Raw genomic sequence first — 18834 nt, forward strand, 5'->3', positions numbered from 1 at the left:
TGGGGGGGGGTTGCTGACACGCCGTCCACCCCCCTAGCCTCAAATTGATTTGGGCATTTAGCCTGCAGATAGAAAAAAATAGTGGTGCTTTTTTAAACAAAGACAACTGGGGGGGGGGGAGGAGGGGAAGAAATCTATCCAGCTTTAAGAAATATAGACCTGTAGCAGGGGAGATCTTTTTGCTGGGCATGTGAGCAGCATGTCTGGCGTGCTTTGGGATTGGAGCCACAAGCACTGCCATGGTCCAAAGAGGAGAGGGGGTTGCTTTGCTGGTTCAGTACAAGCCTATTTAGGACTCGGATGCTGTGGTAGCAAGGGGCTTTCCAAGTACCTTAGCTAGGCAAGTCTGGGAAGAAGCTCTAGTTGGAGCAGTGAGAGCTTTGGAAAATCCCACCTGCCACAAGTACAAATCGGGGACCGTGGTCCTGACCTTGCATCCTTCTGGGTGGCTTCTCGAATGAGGAGCGCCACCGGCACAAGTGTCTGCCCTGCCCGCGTACTCTGGACGGTTTCTTTCTCCCTTCTTTTCAGTTCGGTTGTAGCCAGTCCCAGCTCCGTTTGCAGAAGAGCGTGCTCTGTGCAGGGGGCTTCTAACATCTGCGTGGGCACCTCGCTCCCTTGCCCCCTTCCTCTGGGAACTGCCTGATGCCCCCATCCGATCCTGCAGTCAAGGGTGATGTAGTGTAAGGGTCATTGCAATGAATTGTCCTATTGAAATCTATAGCAATCCTGCCTGCAGGCTTCAAGCACATCTAGCAGCTCTGATTCATTGGCGCTAAGAGCCCAAATACAGCAGCCATCTCTCAGAGGAGACATCTGTAAGGAGTTTGGTATGCCAACACCCAGCAAGCTAACGGTTAAACCTAAGCCTCTCGGGCCCCTCTGTAAGTATTATTCCACTTCACAGATGAGGCAACCAAGCCACAAGCGCGTGGACCAGATTTTCAAAGTGTTCAGTAGCTGCCACATCTCGTTAAGCATAGCCGGAGAAGTCAGGACAGTGAGGTTGTCAGCCTGAATCAGATGTTAGGTCCCCCCTAGTCTGGTGTCCTGTTGATGTCGTGGGCCATTGAAGCAGGAGGCAGTTCTGGGATGTTAGGTCTTTGTGAAGGTGTCGTCTTATTCCCCTAAAAGTTAGAGTTGGTATTTCCCACCTTTTACTCATTGAGAACAGTGGGAGAAGCTGGATGCTGGGCTCTCAAAAATCTGGCCTACGGTCACATACTCAGTGTCAGCGTTGGGCTATACCCCATCTCTTAGGAGTCCTACTACAATTGGTAGAGGTGGCCCTTGCAAGCCAGGTCTGGGTTATGTATTATTGGACGCACAGAAGATTGAACTGCTCGTATCCCAAGAGCCAAAGGTTTACTTACCCATGTCACAGTTAGGGTTTGGTGGTGGGCAGCAGGATGGGATACAGCCCAGGAGTGAAGAAACAGGAATTGAATTCCTCTGGCACTTTGATAGGTGATGATCCATCTGTGTTGGGGCAGGGAGAAGAAGGTGAGGATGAAATAGTAGAGGAGTTTGGGGAGATTGAAGCCTTGATTCAGAAAGCGCTTCAGTATGTACAGTACTTAGCGACTAAAACTTTGTAGTCATTGGGACAGTTCTTGAGCGTGTGCTCAGGGCTGTTGTTGAATGGGGGCTTCCAGCCCCTAAGAGAATTCTCCTGGACCTCAAGAAGCAAGCGGTTCCTCCCGAGTGGGGGGTCCAAGGTTTGGTGAATACATCTAGGCTGGATTTCCCTCCGGTTGTGATGCCATGAGATGCACAAAAGACGAACTGAACCAGTGCGTGGTGTAAATAAGTCTAATTAGCTGCTTAGGCATAGAAAATTGTATTGGGATGCGTCTCTGAAATGTCAGCATACCATGCATTCGTTCGGTCCTCTGCGAGAAGGCTGCTGCATTGCATTTGGGCTGTCATCACAGGGCGAGGGCATGGGGAGAAGAGAAAATTATTTTGGCATGGGAATGTCTCTGGCTGTTCCTTACCTATCACCCTGGAGGCTGAAGCAGGATACTTACCCACAGGATGTCCTCCAGGGCTTTCTTGAGTCATGTGCTAAATGTCCCAGGTGACATGTCTCCCAGCCCTTCCCTTGAGAGCTTGGTCCATAGTTTCATAGCGAACATGTGCAATGCTCTTCTTTGTTTAAAATCCCCCCCTTTCCTCCAAGCTGTACAGTTATTTCTATTGCAACAGCGCCCTGCATCTTAACCAGGAGGAGGCTGTTAGGCGGTGCTTTGGAAAACCCCACTAGGAACCTATGTGTGTGTCTTTAGGTGCTGTTAGAAATCTGGCCCTGCGTGAGACTTCCGGGTAACGGATCCAGGTATTGAAACAAGGTCCCCATGCCTCTCAGGTGAGCACCCGTCAGCAGTGCAAAGTGACAGGTCCGCACGGGTGACCGCTGAGCCGTGAACTCTTATGTCCAGGCCCGCTGGACTCCCCTTCCTTCCTATGCCTGGAATGAAGCACATGTGAGCGAGGCAATGAGGAAGGGGAGAATTATTGACAGGTGGAAAGTCTGAAGAAGAATCACCAAGGCAAAGTGGTGGAAGAGAGCGGAGTCGGAGACCGGGGGTAGCCATGGGACCACTTAGGGGAACGGAGAGGCTGTGGCAGCTGTGCTAGAGGCCTATGGATGCAAGAGCACCCACCTGACAGCCCCGTGGGCTTAAGTGGGGGACAGAGGCTAGATGGTGGCTCAGGACCGGAGCTTGCAAAGCCCCCGCTAGCCTGGCATTTCCCGTTGTATTTATTTTCCTTCTTGCCCCGGCAGTTTGAGAATGTTAGCTCCAGGACCCCGCATCCGTGGTGTTTGTTTTTCTTTCTGCTCCGCCGCTGCCTCTCCAGAGCCACGGCACGGCTTTTCTGCAGAGAGCCCCCGCGGCGCTCCGAGGCAGGAGCTGCTGTGCCTTCAGCGAGCAGCACAGCCTTCCCCTTGTATTTTTTTCCCCCCTTCTGCTTCTCCTCTGCTGTCCCTTCAAGACCTGAACAGCAGAGATGATTCCACTGACTTTCAAGCGGCCCTGGCCCCAGCCGTGTGCTGCGGGCGCAGCTTCCCAGGACCTTTTGTGGCTGGATAGCCATTAGTGCCTGACTCAAGGGGCCAGTGGAGGAGACCTCATCACTTCTCCACTCCCCCAGGTGCAAAACACTTCCTTAAACTCTCTCTGCCTCCCAGTATGACACCAGGCTTGGACCCCACCGGCTGCTGGGCTCGGTGGAGACGGGCGTTAAAAATTGAGGATCTGGCTGAGATGCAGGGAGAACTGCTGGCCGGATGTTTTTCCATGGGGACCCCTTGACTTGGGAAGTCATCCCCCACACTTGGTCCAAAATAGGCCAAGTGTGTTGACTGTTTGAGTGTTCTCCAAAACCCCTTGTGCCGAGCAGGTGTTTGGGGAGGGCTGAGGATAGGCATCTCTCTCTTAGCTTGCAGGCAGGGTGGGGATTTTGCTTCGGTCTCTTGAGAAGGTTGTGTGTGGGTGGTTGGGTGGGGTGTGCGCTGGGTTTTTAATCTCATAAAGATTTTTGTATTGAAGTTTCAATCTCTTCGTGCCCAGAGCCCCAGGAGAGGTGAGGTGGTGTCCATGTGTGTTTGCAGTACAAATAAGCAAAAGGTACATGTCTGGTGGAGCCGGGAGTTCAGCTGGCAGGTGAATCACTGTGCACTGCAATTGCCAGGGAACAGTTGAAAGGTGAAACTTTGTATCAGCTGCTGTACCCTGCACTTTAATTAAACCTAATTAGTCTGACGAGCTTGGCTGTTTCTGAAGATGGGGTTGTGGAGAAGAGTGTGTTGCTGCTAGAGAAAGCTGCTCCGGGAACATTGCAGCATCGTCTCTGTCTTGGCGTCACGGCTGATGTATTGTGACTGTCCATTGCAAACGGCAAAAAAGCTTGCTAAGAATATTTTTCCAACTACTCAGTTGGTCTAATAAAAGATCTCGCATCTATTCAAAGAAACAGGCCTTCTGAATGTCCGCTAATTCTTAGTGCCTCGGGCTTTGGCACACTTGGACCAGACCTTGAGCCACCTGCAGCTCCGGCTGAAGTCATCAGGAGTTGTATGTAGGTACCTGCCACCACTGGAAAATCCAACCCAGGTGTCTCTGGGCCCCAGTTCTAGACACCCACTTCTGATCGTTTCAGCGCTGTCTCATTCTTGGTCATGCAAGACCAAGTGAAACCAGACAACTTGACTGGCCCCAAAGACAAACGCCCGCTGCTCAGCCGCAGCAATAGCCATGTCAGGCAAGTCTCTGAAAGCAGTGACAGAAAAATCTAAGCTGGAGGCTGGATTTGAGAGCTGAGGATAAAAGGACTTTGTTTTATAAAAGGGACAGCGGCAAAGCAAGTTGCATCTTACATGTGAGAGAGAGGAGTTTGCAAGAGCAAACAGGAGCAGGACGTTAATAGGATTTTTTCAAAAACATTCTGCTCAAATGGTTTAAAAATTGAATCTTTCCTGCTGTCTGAAGCATTGGAAACGCAAACAGCAATATTGTGCCTACAGCTCGCAAAATTTGTTAACTGAAAAAAAGACTCTCCTACAGAGACATGGAGGGGGCTGCATCTTGAAAACATTTTTTTTTCTCTGGGTACATGCTATTTTCAGTGAAAAATTTCAAAAGGAAATGAACTGAATTTTTTGTTTGGAAGAGAAGGTTTTATTTCATCGCAGTTTATAAAAGCACTCTCTTCAGTATTTTACTATTCCACAATTTTGTTGGTCTGAAATTTGGGATTTGGTATGTCTTTGATTTCCTTTTCTCTCCATTGTTTGCTATGTTATGAATTGTCTCTGGAGTCTTTCCCCATTCCCCCCCTGTGTTTTTTTTTTCTTTTTCCTTTTTGCAACTTTTTAAAAACTTCTCCAACTTTTAAAAAGTTACAACATGGCAAATCTGGAAGAGTTTTCATGTATACTTTTGCTATCATACAACTTTTTTTTGAATTTTTGAAAAGTTAGCAGAATGGAAAAAGAAAATAGAAAACTCTGTGTGTAACCATAGGCATTATTCTTGGTGTTAGAGTGGTGGTAAAAAGCGGGGCGGGGCAGGGGAGGAGAAATGTAAAACATCTTTGCTTTTAAAGAACGACATTGAAAAAATCCTGCAAAAAAATGACAAGGTTCTTTGGGTGAACCTTGTCTGCCTATGTCCTTAGACCAACATGGCTACAACCTACACCTCTGCAAAAAAAATTAAACATTTTGATAACTTTTTGAACAGAATTCCAATGAAAAATTCAACAGGAAAGAGCTGGATTTGACAATCCAGTCTGCCTTCATCTGTGCTGAGCAAGCTAGAATTAAAACTGGACAGCAGAATGGGATTCATCCAGGTCCCAGCTGAGCATAAATCAGTGACTCAGCCAGGATTGCTGCGGGGTGCTGCTCAGTTTTAGCAGTGTTAGGTGTGCAAACACCCAGACACCATTCACTAGACAAACTGAGAGATTTCAAATAGGAATCCAGAGCATCCACAGCATGCTGACCTGTTGTGGGCTTTTGTTTGCCCCAGACGAATTGCTCCATTTGATTTCCATAGTCAAAAACTGAATGCAAGCTAAGAGTTGGCATTTCTCCCTCAAGTCTAACAACGGTGAGAACCACAAATAATATAAATAGCAAACGAGTGAATTCAGTTTGTGAAAATTTCAAATTTTCGGCAACTGAAGTGTGGGTAAAGAAACGTTTTCTACCTGAGAGCTGTCGAGGCAGGAGGGGAAGGATCCAAGGACAGCTCAAGGGGCGCCTGTAGTCTAAACCCACTTACGACACCGACTTCCTCAATGACCTTCTCCAAGTTGCTTATGCGCAAACCTTCTAGCAACGGTGCTTATAAAGTGAGGCTCTTAAATCTATACGTGGGTGCTTAGAAGGGGTCTGGTTTCTAGAAGTGCTGAGCATGCAGAAATCTCACAGAAGTCTTTGGGGGATTGGTGTTGCCCGCTGCCTTGGAACAGCAGCTTGCTTTAACTGCAGGCTGACGAAGGGCATTTGTACCCGAAAGCTTGCAAAGAAGAACTTTTCCAACTGTTTAAGTTGGTCTAATAAAAGAGATCACAGCTACACAAAGAAACCTGTCTGCTTTGACCTGAGCACTTTTAAATAGATTATGCAACCTCATGTTAACCTTCCAGGTTTTCTGGCCTGAAGGGTAAAGAGGGATAAAGTGCAAAATGGATTTATGCTTTAAAGGAAAATGGGATTAGGAGATCTGTGTGCCTCTGTTCCCGCACCTACAGCTCCTGCTGACATCCAGTGAGACTGTAAGTGTTCCTCATTTCTGCAAATCCAAGCCTTTTATTTCTGTGCCTCAGTTTCCTCTTCCACAAGCCAGTGCTGCTGCTGCTTTGCTTCTCCAGGACGTAATCAATTAGCATCTGTATTGTGGCAGTGGAGTCTGAAGCGCTAAATTGTGCTATTCTTAGCTTCCCTTGAAATGAGATGAAAAAGGTTATGTAGAGTTGAATTTTCCTTTGAACATCTAATTGCAGCTGGATGCTATGCCGAATGGTAAGTTACGGTAATTCCAGCGCTTCCTCCTGCACTGAATAGCTCTTTGAACGAGCAGCATTTTAGCTGCAGCCTTGTGAATCCTCCCCTTCACCTTGTGGCAGGCACCAAGCTGGTTCCCAACCCTGTGGTACCGGCTGAGAGGGTGTTTGCAGCCGATCGCAGCCATGGTTCTCCAGAGCACAAGACGCCATTGTCTGCATTAAGAGGCAGCTCCATCCTTTCCAAAAGACTCTGGGGTCCCCAGTCTCCCGAGGGGCAGTGTCAGGTCTGCGGAGCGCGGTGGGCAGCAGCAGCAGCAACCACGCTGTAGAGGAAGGAAAAGGTTGGTGGGGGCTCGGTGTGTCCTGCAGTGAACATTAGCCTTTAACTTGGGAACCCTCAACCGCAGCCTCAGCCCTGGGTTACTGGCTCAGTATCTCCGAGGGGTTGGAGCTGGTCCCGTTCAGTGGCAAGCTCGCTATGAACCCCTAGTCTCCTTTAGGAAATGTGGTTGGGGAGCTTTCTGTACGGTCTTGTGTGGAAGCCTCGGAGCTATTCCCGAGAGCTGGGAAATATGACTCAGGGAGGAGTGAACTTTACACTCTTGCGGGCTATCGCAGGCTTTTCCGCTCCTTTTATTGACACACGTTTTTAATTTTAAAAGTGATGCTCACGCAGGTGTGTCGCGTGTGTGCTGGACGCGCGTGCGTGGGCGCACACCGAGGGGGAAGGAGAGCCTCTTACACAGTAAAGGGCATGGGCCTGCTTGGAAGGAGCTTATCTGGCCCCTTTGGGCCGCACTGAGCTTTGGACCAGCTTCTGAACTCGGCTCTGCTGGTGCATGAATGAAGCACATTTCAACCCCTGGCATTGCCCCACGCTCACATCAGCATCGCTGAGATTGCAATCTGTCTTCCTCCCCATCCATCTCCGCAGAGCCTTGCTTTGAAGCGTCCCCTGCAGCCAGTTCAGCAGCCAGCCCAGGGTATAGCTTTATCTTCCTCGTCTGCTGTTTGATGGTCTCCTTGCAGGTGCAGTTAAGCTGTGTCTAAGTTTAAGGGATTCCTTTTTTTTCCGAGCTGGCTCTTTCTTGTTCAGACCTCACTGCTTTGTTGACCAGACCTGGTGGAAAAACCCCAGGTATTTGGGGTTGGACTCGAGTAGCGAGGGGAGATTTTTTGACCAGGAGGCACTCCCATTCCCAGAAACGTAATGATTGAGAGAAGCTGGCTGCTGCTCTGATGCCCATTGGTTAGCCCTTACCCCGTATGGTTACCAACTGTGACTGAAGCTATTCCGGGAGATTTTTTTTCATGACATTATGTCACTAATTGTACTGTTCAACCTGTTCACAATATCCATTTTGCTTTCAGTAGTCACCGGGAGATTGATGCCAGTTCCGGTAGACTCCCAGCCAACGTGGGAGGGTTGGCAACCCTATTGCTGACATGGGAACGGGTAGGAAGGATGCTGGGGGGGACAGCAGAGCGGAGAAGCCAGCATTGAATTGATCCCAGCCTCAGAAAAGGAACCAGAAAGTATCTCTGGGGGATCTAGGCAGACTTCACCATATACAGATGCTTTACGCTGCAGCAGATCACTAAAACAAGGATGGGGGGGGACACATATACACTCACATATGAGTGAATGGAAATGGCTTCAGATTGCTGAGTTATGGGGTAACAGACTGGCTCTGGCATGGGCAGCTACCAGCAAGGAAAGCTTTGGCACAGAGGGTGCCTTTGCAGCCGGTGCACTTTGTGGACCTAGGGGCTGTGAGCCAGGAAGGGTTTAACAGAGCTCCCGACACCGTTCCAGTCCCTCTGCTGGGGAACTGAACCAGCGCAGGTAGAGGCCGATTCCAGCCCGACCATCTAGTCCCACCATTGCACCGAGAGCGTTTTTTTTTTCCACCCCACCAGGAAGTGACTCTCCCCGCAGAAAGCTGGATCCAGTCCCCCCCACCCCACACTGTAAATGTTGTCTTGTCTCCAGTGCATTGGGTCAGATTCGCATGCGTGATTAACGACCCAGGGGATGCAGCAGTGGCTCCTGGCCATGGCTAATGTCAGATAACAAATATGAATGCATTGTGTAAATATTTACATAAAACACAGGCACGTGCCGCCTCCCTGGTGCAGCCGAAAACCTCCCAGTCCCAGCCACTCGCATCTCCCCGCAAGAGTGAGCAGAACAGGCAGCGTGGGATAGTAACAGGGTCCATGACCTCCATGCTTGCGATGATGCCCGTTGATCATGGTCCTGCTTGAGACGCTGGCTTCTCCGACTCGGGTGGCTTTGCACAACCCTTTAGCAATCCCGACAGCAAAGGTCTGCCAGGCCTGTGAAAGATTCCCCCACTGAGGCAGTGGCAAGGTGCCTGTCCCTTCATGCCAGCAGGGCAGACTACGGGGTCAGTGGTTGAGAGCTGTTCTCCTGCTTGGGATCTCTCTTCCTTTGCAGTGGTGTGGGAAGGACAGAGTGATTGCAAACCCCAGGGTGAGGACTCGGGGGCTGGCTTGTGTCTTGTGTGCTCACTAGTTGGTGTTCTGCTGTGGCAAAGACCTGATTTACTGTTCCTGCCTCCCCCTTGCCCCATATCTTATAGTCACCAACACTGTAAAATTTGGGCTCCTCAAGTACTAATGAGGAGAGGAAGGGAAGGGCTGTTATCCCCATTGCACAGACAAGGGACTGAGGCACAGAGAGGTAAAGCAACGTGCCCAAGGTCACACAGGGAGTCTGTGGCAGAGCATTCCTCTGGCTTGTGTATAAAAGGGAAAGATACTTCCATTGACTAGCACCCCTTTCAGGGGCTGTGCAGCCATCACAACCCTTTTAAAAGCTCATATCGTTCCACTTACCACTCTTGTTCTTTTCTCTCTTATGGGAACAAGTGATGGGACCACCCTGGGCAGATAGCAAAAGCAGCCCATTCATAATGACTCCAGCGACAGCTTGCTCGCTGCTTTGTGGGGAGAGGCTGTGTAACCCTCAGCCACTGGCAGCGCTGGAGAGCCAGCCAAGCTACTTTCCCCCTCTACAAAGAAAAAGATGCCTTTCCAGGTGCATTAAATATCTTCCTGAGCGAGCCATTAACAGGCACAAATGTGCCCGCTGCAGTTCATGAGGGCTCCGCTAGTCACTAAGGGACCAGATAGCAAAGCCAGGGGGGAGAGAGCCAGGTGAATAGCTGATGCTTATAAACTTCAGTCCAGTGCAGTCAATAGCCATCTGATGGCTACTTCCATTAAAACCTCCAGCACCTCTGCCTCCTGTTGTGTCAGGCCTCTGCAGCCAGCAAGCTGTGCACCCGTGGAGCCATGGTGTGCAAGCCAGGCCTATCCCTCCTTCCTTGGCACTTGCCCCGTCCATTAGGTAGACAGCCCGCTAGCTGAGTGACTAGTGCTGAATTTCAGCACTAGCCGAGTGACTAGTGCAAGAAGGAGGGTGGAGACGGGGTGTTAGGCTGAGATGGGATGGAAGGGGAGACTCGGGGAGTGGGTAGAGGAGGGAGAGAATGGGGGTGTGGGAGGCGAGAGGAGGTTTTGGAATTAGAGGTGGAAAGGAAGCTCTTGTGATTAAAGCACTGCACCAAGGAGGAGACCACGGTTCAGCCCTGGGTAGCATGGGCACAGCACTGCCCTTTCCCCCGGAGCATCATGAGGATAAAATGCTCGGGTGGCTGGGAGCTGCTCAGACACGAGGGTCAGCTTGATGCTCCATTGGGACGGGAAGGGTCAGACTGAGTAGTGCTGATGAGAGGCCTGGTGGGTCGTTGTCTATTCACTAGCCCTAGGGGCTGGGGTAGCCAGCTGGGGAGCTGCTGGGGGCGGGGTGCTTTGTGGCTGTGCTATGGAGGAGGTCTTCATATTTTTTCCCATTTAGCCCTTCTATTTCCCACTCCCTGCTCCCAAGTTTATTTGACACGGTCCCAGCTAATTCATTCGCATTCCTTCATTACATTTTTCAGCTGTCTGCCTAAGAATAGAAAACCATGATGATTATTAGGTTGGCTCTGGCAACTGCTAATTGGAGCCGGAGCCTTCACCTCAGGCTGGCTGGTTTGAATCCAACCTGAGCCAGTGGCATCTAGATGTTGTTACCATCGCATGTATACTCATGCGGTGAGTTGTGCCATGAGTTCCCAGTCCAGGTCTTGAAAGGCACAGACAGGGCCATGCTGGGCCAGACGTGGCATGGATGCACTCTGGCACGCTCTCTGCAATAGCAGCCAGCCCCAACTGCATCAAAGGGAGGTGCTACAGACCCTGTGGTTATGGGGTAATTTGGGAACATTTCTTCCTAATCCCTTTCCTGTGAGGTTGGTGAATACCCTGATGCATGAAGCCCCTAAATGCTAGCACTTCCTTGTTTCACAGATCCCTACATTTTCAGGGCCAGAAGGGGCTACTGAGATGGTGTGTCTGATTGCCCGCAAAGCACAAGGCAGACACTTCCCCCAGTGGTTCCTTTACTGAGCCCCCTGACAGCCCGTGGCAGAAGTGTGGTCACCTCTCTTCTGATTAGGCTTAATCCAGCTCCTGTTGAAGTCAGTGGGAGTCTTTCCACGGATGACTGTCAGCTGGATCTGGCTAGTAATGGTTGACAACCTTAGCAAGGGCTCAAGGACTGAGAGGTCCGGAGACTGAATTCTCACCCTGGGAGGAGCCCCTCTCTGGGGTTCAGTTGAGGCGCCTGGATCATCTTTAGGCCAGCAAGCATAGCAGACTGGCTCTACTGCTGGCCCATTGCTGTGTGGACTATTTCAGCTTCCTATGCTGATCTTTCACCCCGACCTCATGTGGAGCAACATCAGGAGCAACACGGGGGCAAGGTTGGCGCATCTCAAGCGGGCGCGGGTATTTGCAGTGTTACTTCATCTCCTCCTCCTCCTCCACAGATGTCGATGAATGTATTGAGGGAACCGACAATTGCCACATTGATGCCATCTGTCAGAACACCCCCCGGTCCTACAAGTGCATCTGCAAGTCTGGCTTCTCCGGGGATGGGAAGCACTGCAAAGGTAAGGAGCCCAGCTGCCTCAGCCCTTCCACTGCAGCGTGGTGGTAGTGGCAGAGTCTCAGGAATCACTGGGAGATGGGGCTGTGTTAGTGCAGGTTTCACTGTGCAATAGGGGCGTGATGCTTTAGTCCCAGCCCAGCCTATGCTGTTTACTGTGCTCCTGCGGGGTGTAAGCAAATGTGGTCTGCCTAAGCTTAACAGCCCAGTGGGCTTGTATGGGCAAGACATATTAGTTCCTCTAGCCAACAGCCTGCGAGCCAATGAACTAACCAGTATCCTGTCCCGCCGCCTTTGACCCCATAGCCCAAATGACTTGGCAGTCTTTGACAGCTGGGAGCAGCCTTTGGTGCATGTCCAAAACAGAGCTTGAACTCACACCTCCAGAGGCATAGCAAGATGCTTTAACCACTTTGTTACTGTGCTCCTTCTGGCATCCGTTTTTGCCAGCACAGGGTCAAGCTCAGGACAGCAGTGGTGCCAGGAGAAGGTTGATTTCTATTTCTAATTGAAGGGTTGCGTCTAACCCTAAATGGACCATTTGGAAAAACAAAGCATCCGTCATCACGGCCCCTCCCCATACTTTCAGATCAGCCCTGCTCCAGAGATTGCTTCTGTTTAGATTCCAGCAGAATCAGCTGGGTTTTGTTTTAAACAAATCAGCATTTTCCTGCCCTGTTTGCAACCCAGAGGTGTATCTGTAGGCCAGACCATGAGAATCTGCTGGAGTGAAACTGAGAAGCAAAATCAAATACCAGCTCAGACCTCTGCCTCGCCTGCTCCAATCCCTCACCCCTCTCCTCCATTGGGTATCCCCAAGTGCCTGAATGGAGATGCAGAGCACCAGTAAATGTGTAGGGTGCCAGCTGAACGGTCCCAGCTCATTGAGGACTTGGTACTGCAGCTCTAGCAGCTCCAGATTTTTTTGTTGATACTAGAACTCTCTATAGGAAGATGCAGGTTTGATGAAGGTTTCATTGGGAGGTTTTTCCTCTCTTTGACCCAAAACTTCATCACGGAGCTGAGAGGGACATCAGAATAGCAGTATCTTGGTGGTTAGGGCCAGCACTACTGTAGTCCTAGATTGAAGTTCCTGCTGTGCCTTGTTCAGAGAAGGGTTAGTGCATGTGACAGTGCCAGATAAAGCCCCATGGGTTTGATGCTGTAACTACACGTAAGAGAGAGTCTCTGCCCCCAAGAACTTACTGTCCAAATATGAGAGCAGAAGTATTGCTATCACCATTTTGCAGATTGGGCAACTCAGGCATTGAAAGACTGAGCGATTTGTCCACAATCGTACGTGGAGTCTGTGGCAGTGCCAGGAACTGAACCTGCATCTTTTTGAGTTTCAACACAGTGTTTTAACCTCAGCACCCCCTCTCTACCAAAGATGAAAGGCCCCATTAAATTGCATCTTATTTGCAGCTGTTGTAGTAGCATTTTCAATACAAAGTAGCTACCACAAGCAGAGATATGGGCCTCAGGACAATCTAGTACTGGACATTAGAAGGCATGGACTGGCACTGGGAACTATTGTGTGCAGCTGGCTCCTGTACTCCCATTGTGTTGCCTGCCTTTATGCTTTCTTTTTGAGTCTGACTCCCATTCCTTTCACACTAGGACTGCATCTGCAGAGCTTCTGGACTTTGTTAATGGGCATTAACAATGAGGTAAAATGGGCATTCAGGGTATCGAAAGCCCCTGTTCCTGGAGTATCTCAGCTTCCACTGACATGGTGAATAGCAGGGAAACAAACAAAGAGATTAGAGGGATGACAGCCAATTAGTTTGAGGTCCAAAGTCTTGATTTGCTAGGGGCGGAAGAGAGAGTTCCACGCAGTTGAATAGGAATGGGAACATCGCTGTAAAGTTCAACAGCAGCAACCAGAAATTGGTGAAAACCAGTTCTTAAAGACAAACATACCCCTGCAATGCCATGAACCCAAGCACAGGCTTCAGACTAAGGACAAGAATTTAATCAGAGTCCAAAAGAAAGTGTGCATTTATACGGACATCAAGAACGTCCTGGGTCAGAATGAAGGGCCGCACCTTTTGGAAGGGAAATGAAGCTCATGGTTCAGGGCTCGAGTTCATTTCTGTGAAACAGAGACCAAGGTTAGACCTTCAGGATGGCGTGAATCATTCAACTTCTGCCTGTCATGGGATTCTTGCATCTCTCTCTGAAGCATCTGATATTAGCCACTGTCAGAGCCCAGATACTGGTCTGGGGTCTATTCCAGTCTGGTAATCCCTGTACCAGTCTTTGAACAGAGATGCATACAAATACTTGTCTAGGATGGTTTAGACATGCATGATCCTCCCTTGACAGGGGGCTGGAGTAGATGACCTCCTGAAGTCCTTCCTAGCCCAGCATTTTTATGATTCCACACCAAGAGAGTGAAATGGGCTGCGAACAGAAAATAAAACCATAAGTGACGTTTGTTGTCCCAGCTGTTGTGATATGCAAAAGAACCCAGAAAGCATTGCTGGTGAGAAGTTAAACCTGGGTTCAGTAATCCCCCACAGTGATGCTGGTAGCCGAGGTAATGATTTGGGTTTGATTACATGGGGGGCAGGGCATGCACCCTGAGTTAAAAACCCCATTGGGGTTGCATGGGGTATAGGTAAATGATGGACTTGGCCCAAACATTTGATCATTGTTGTCATTTTAATTGCTTCTGGTACTTTTGCTTTGCCTTGATGCCCCTACCCAAGGGAAGGGAAGCAGTGGGAAGGAAGTTGAGAAGCGTCTTCATTCCATGAGCACCTTGGAATGGCGCTCCTCTGGAGCAGCCTCTCTTTCCCCATACATCTAGGTTTGCTAAGGTTGGAGCTGGGCTACTGAGTCTATTCCAGTCCCCCAGCTGTTATCCCTGGAGACTATGGGTGAAATAGCCACAGGAGTTGCTTCAGTGGTGGGCAGGTTGTTTTGGTTGCAGTGGTTCTTTCCTCCATACTGGTCACAGTGACATGATAAGAAAGCCAGGGAATAGCTGGATATGAGCAGCACCAAAATGTAGTGGGTGGAATGGCTCACACTGGGATACCAGAGATTACAGGGTGCAGCTGTCAGTCTGTATGGGCTGTATGCAGTCTCACAATCAAGAATATCACATATGTTCACAAATCACAGTGGCCCCTTCCCAGCCTGCAAAGCTTGTAGCTGGGCCTTGGGATGAAGTCATGTTTCATCGCTCTCCCTCCTTCTCTTCTATTTTTGCAGATGTTGACGAGTGCGAGCGGGATGATAACGCCGGCTGTGTCCATGAATGTGTCAACATCCCAGGGAATTACCGCTGCACCTGCTACGATGGCTTCCGCCTGGCCCAAGATGGACATAACTGCCTGGGTAAGGCCTCGGCAAGCTGTTTGGTGGGTTTAGATGGGGCCCTGTGTGCACCATGATTCTGCAACCATGGGCTTTAGAACCGATTTCCCCTACTACAGAAATGCTGCAGAGTCCTGCCTTGGGTTGGTGCAACAATATACCAGAGCTGGTGGTCAGCAGGAGCTGAACCTGGGATCAAAAAGCATTAGTCTCTGCTACCTGAGCTGTAGGACCAGCTCTATTAGTTTGATGACAGCGGCACAATCTCCCTATATGGCACCCAATATAGGGACAGCGCTGTGCTGTGGTGGCTCAGGTTCCATTTCAGAACAGGGCGTTTTCAGCTTTCAGAGTTAGAGAGAAAACTTTGTAAATCTGACTGCCAGCAGGGTGTCATCCTGAGTCTGTAGACAGCCTGAAGTAATAGCTGAGAAAAGGATGGCTGGCAATGTGCATCTTGTGGGGGTGTTGCTTTTGCAGGGTCTGAACCTGTAAAAAGGTGACTGCTTTCTGTGCGTTGCTGGGTCCTTCGCTCCCAGTTGGGAGTGCATCCAGCCCTTCTGAGGGTCAGGCCCGTAATTGTTGGGCTCAGTGATCTAACCCTGCATTTTGAGTCAGATGCACCAACTGGATTTTCACAGCTGAAAAGCCTGTACCAGAGCAGCCTGCCTCTGAACCACCCTGGTGGACTTCCCCCACCTTCAGTATCCAGTCCCACGTGGGTCCAGAAGGGAAGGGAGGAGTAGCTTAGAGCTGTGGGGTGATCCATGTTCTCTCTGCTCTCCCGTGCCTCCTGACACGCTGTATGCCATTGCACAAATGCTCCAGCTGTGAGGTCTTACTGTTGTGTTTATTGCTTCTGTGTCCCGGAGAGGAATGCAAGCTTTTCTGAGTGGCCAGTCCAGCTATTGGAGTCCAAGGCCCACCCTTTCTCAGAGCTGCCGGGTTTCTTCACCAGAGAATTTATCACAAAGAGCCTTTGCTGTTGTTAAGTCTGCATTCAAACAGATCCTTACAGATCTCCACCTCCTGACTCCTCTGTCTTAGTGGGAAACAAGGTGTGACTGGTTTCGGGAAAGATAAAGTAAGAGCCAGTATGGGCTTCCAGCTGGTGAGCCTCTTAGACAAGCCAGCAGCTGGTGTTGTATGCATGGACTAGTTATTATATGTTGGTCAGCGCCTAGCACAGCGAGACCCATCTTGGTCATGGCTGTTAGCTGATATGTCGGTAGAAATATGAAATTATACTAAATGGCCGTGCTTTTCCCCAAATGCGGGGGCTGTACCTTTGAAGAGGTGGAGTTTTTTGGCTCCACCTGTTGGGAGGAGCTAAGACCAGCCAATAAGACCCAAGCAGTGATAGCACATGGAGCCTGTTGTGTTGCAAGAAGGTGAGCTGGTTTTTTACTGTCAGCCTTTCAGCCCAGTGAGAGAAATTGATAACCCAAGGGGTGTTCAGGACCCACACGTCTAAGCAGTGGGAAAGCTATAAGACACAAATCTCTTTCTTCTGCCATCACCTAAGAAGGTGAATGTTAGGCCTAATAAATTAACCTGACGCCCCCTGCCACCCTGAGTTCTGCTCTGTCCAGCATGATCCCCACGGCAGTCAGTGGAATTGAACCAATTTATCCCCAGCTCCTTGACACGAATCCTGGTTGGGGTAAAAACTGTGCAGTGTCTGAGACCCTCTTGTAGATTTGCCTCCCAAAGCTGCATCAGGGAGCAGGTGAGGGATGGTACCCACCTGAAACTTTTCCTGCACGCACTGCTTCCATGTCGTGCTCTTGGATGCCAAGCCAGGGAGAGCAATCAGGAGAGTGGGGCTTGACAGATCATGGATCCCTCTGCCAGTGCTTCTGCATCAGTGCCTTGAGCAGTCCTGTTTCACAGCCAGGCACCAGGCTCTAGCGGACAGCCTTTCTCATGCCCAGCTCCTGCTCCAACAAGCAAGGGAGGGGAGTCTGTCGCGGGCTTTTCTTAGTGCCCTGGGGAGCAGCATTCCTAGACATGTTGCTCGTCATCAACAAGTCCCAGCGAGCCCACAGACACCACCAGCCAGAAATTGCTGGGGCGTCTCACTGAGCGACTCTGGCGGGGAGTGAATCTTGGAGCTCCCAAGAGAGATGGCCAAGAGGAAGAAACACTTTGGGAAAAGCAGAGAATCAAGAGTGAGGGTAGTGGGTGCAGAGAGTGCAGTGATACTGCTTACCCCTGTCCAACAGTCGTCCTTATGTTCGGTGCTTCCCACCTCTCTTGCTCCTCAGGGCGCCCCTGTGCTTTGCTTCCCTCCTGCTCCATCTCACCTGCTCAGATTTATCCTGGGACTTGCTTTGCTTCCCGTTTCTCCAGTGTGGCCCTCTCCCTGGCCCAGACTTCCCCTGCAGCATTGCACTCTGCTACCCAATTCACCCCTGTCCGCAAGAGCTCCTTTGTTTTTTCCCATCTTTTAGCCCACTGTGCCCTGATCCCTGGCACAAACCTGCTGCGCGGCAGCTCCCATGATCTTCCAACGTCTGCCCACCCTCCACACTGCAAAACCCAGCATGGTACAAACCGATGCAAAAATGTATCTCGGGGACAATTTTTTTTAGACACTGTTTTTGTTGCGTCTGCAAAGTACTAACAGCAGCAGCAGCTGGGAATTTTCAGAGTTGTTTAAACACTGACATATCGTCAGTGAAATGCTGACTCCCTCTCCCCACCACTGCCCCGGGACCTCGTGCTGAAAGATCGTAATCTCCCAGTTACATATTTCAAACATGTTATTAGGGAAAATTGCTGACAGGGGAGGCAGCTGGCCCCAGATCTCATCCCCATGGCAGGATCAGTGAGCGCCGCAGTGCTGGGGCTCAGCCCTGGCAGCAGCTGTATAGCCGCACTGCTTGGGCCTGGGGTTGTTACTGCCCAGGTAGGTAGTGGCGGAGTCCCAGGGCTGCTCCTCAATTCTGTGGCAGCATCGTTAAGGGTGTGAGGAAGGCAGTGCGATTCTACGTGCCTGGAGAGCAGCGCTTCACTTCCCAGAGGCTCCAGCCCAGCCTGGAATTCCCAGTCGGGCCGTGGGAACTGGGGCACAGGGCTTTGGGGTAAGTAGGTGCACAAGCCAGCTACCCTGGTGTATTCACCTAGTAGTAACCTGCTCCTGGGTGTCTCAGAGCTGCAGAGGGTACGTGATGAGCAAGGCAGGTGTCAATACACTGTGTTGGATGAGGCAGTTGTACCCCATACAACCGTTAGCCGGATCAGTCCTGAAAGGGGCCTTCTCTGCAGCTGGCTGTGCTTGTGCAGATGGAGAAACCGGGGCATGAGGAAGTGAAGCAGTTTGCTCTTGGCTTTGCAGCGAGCGATGGGCAGAGCTGGGAATAGAATCCGATGGCCAGCCCTGCTCCTGGGAGACCCGCCGTCACCCAGGCCCTGCCACTGCTGAGACCCATGCGTGATCTCTGCTCTTCCCCTGCATGCCCTGCTAGCCAAGGAAGCACCAGCCTGCGTCGGATGCAGGAGTCCCAGCTGCCCAGTCAGGCTTGAGGTCAGCCTTGCACCTGCCAAAATAGATGAGTTAATAGCAAGGACGGCAGGGATGTTAACCAGCAACCAGGATGGGTAAATAATTCCCGGTCCAAAACAAACCCTGCATCGGCTTGCAAAGAGGCCGCGCATCCCACCCCCAGATTCCATCCGGCCGCAGCTGATCCAAACCATTGTCAAGCTCTGTCTTCACAGCGCTGAGCAAGCCTGGCCACCTGCCCTGCTGCGGCGTCACTGACTCTCTCCTTCCACTGGCACCCTCTGTATAGGGTGTTGCCAGAGGGAGAAGGGAGATTGATGCCCAGAAGGGTAGCCAAGAAGCCATGGGCATGTGGGATTTGCAGCCATCCTTGCTTCAGGTTGATGTGGAAAGCGCAGAAATGGCCCTGCACTGATTTCACTCTAATTAGTGTCTGCAGAGAGGTCATTAATGAGCTTTT

The 18834-nt window shown here is 50.6% G+C and overlaps 1 protein-coding gene across 3 annotated transcripts in view; it reads left to right on the forward strand.

Annotated features, from left to right (window-relative positions):
• The window catches only part of SCUBE3 (signal peptide, CUB domain and EGF like domain containing 3), a 115746-nt gene that overhangs the window by 32550 nt on the left and 64362 nt on the right, over positions 1-18834 (forward strand). For all 3 annotated transcript variants that reach the window (XM_025206047.1, XM_025206049.1, XM_025206048.1), the window contains 2 exons: positions 11421-11543; positions 14762-14887. In XM_025206047.1, the coding sequence (XP_025061832.1) occupies positions 11421-11543; positions 14762-14887 (249 nt within the window). The remainder of the gene's footprint in view (positions 1-11420; positions 11544-14761; positions 14888-18834) is intronic.

This window comes from Alligator sinensis, unplaced genomic scaffold, assembly GCF_000455745.1.
Source record: "Alligator sinensis unplaced genomic scaffold, ASM45574v1 scaffold872_3, whole genome shotgun sequence".
Lineage (NCBI taxonomy): Eukaryota > Metazoa > Chordata > Crocodylia > Alligatoridae > Alligator > Alligator sinensis.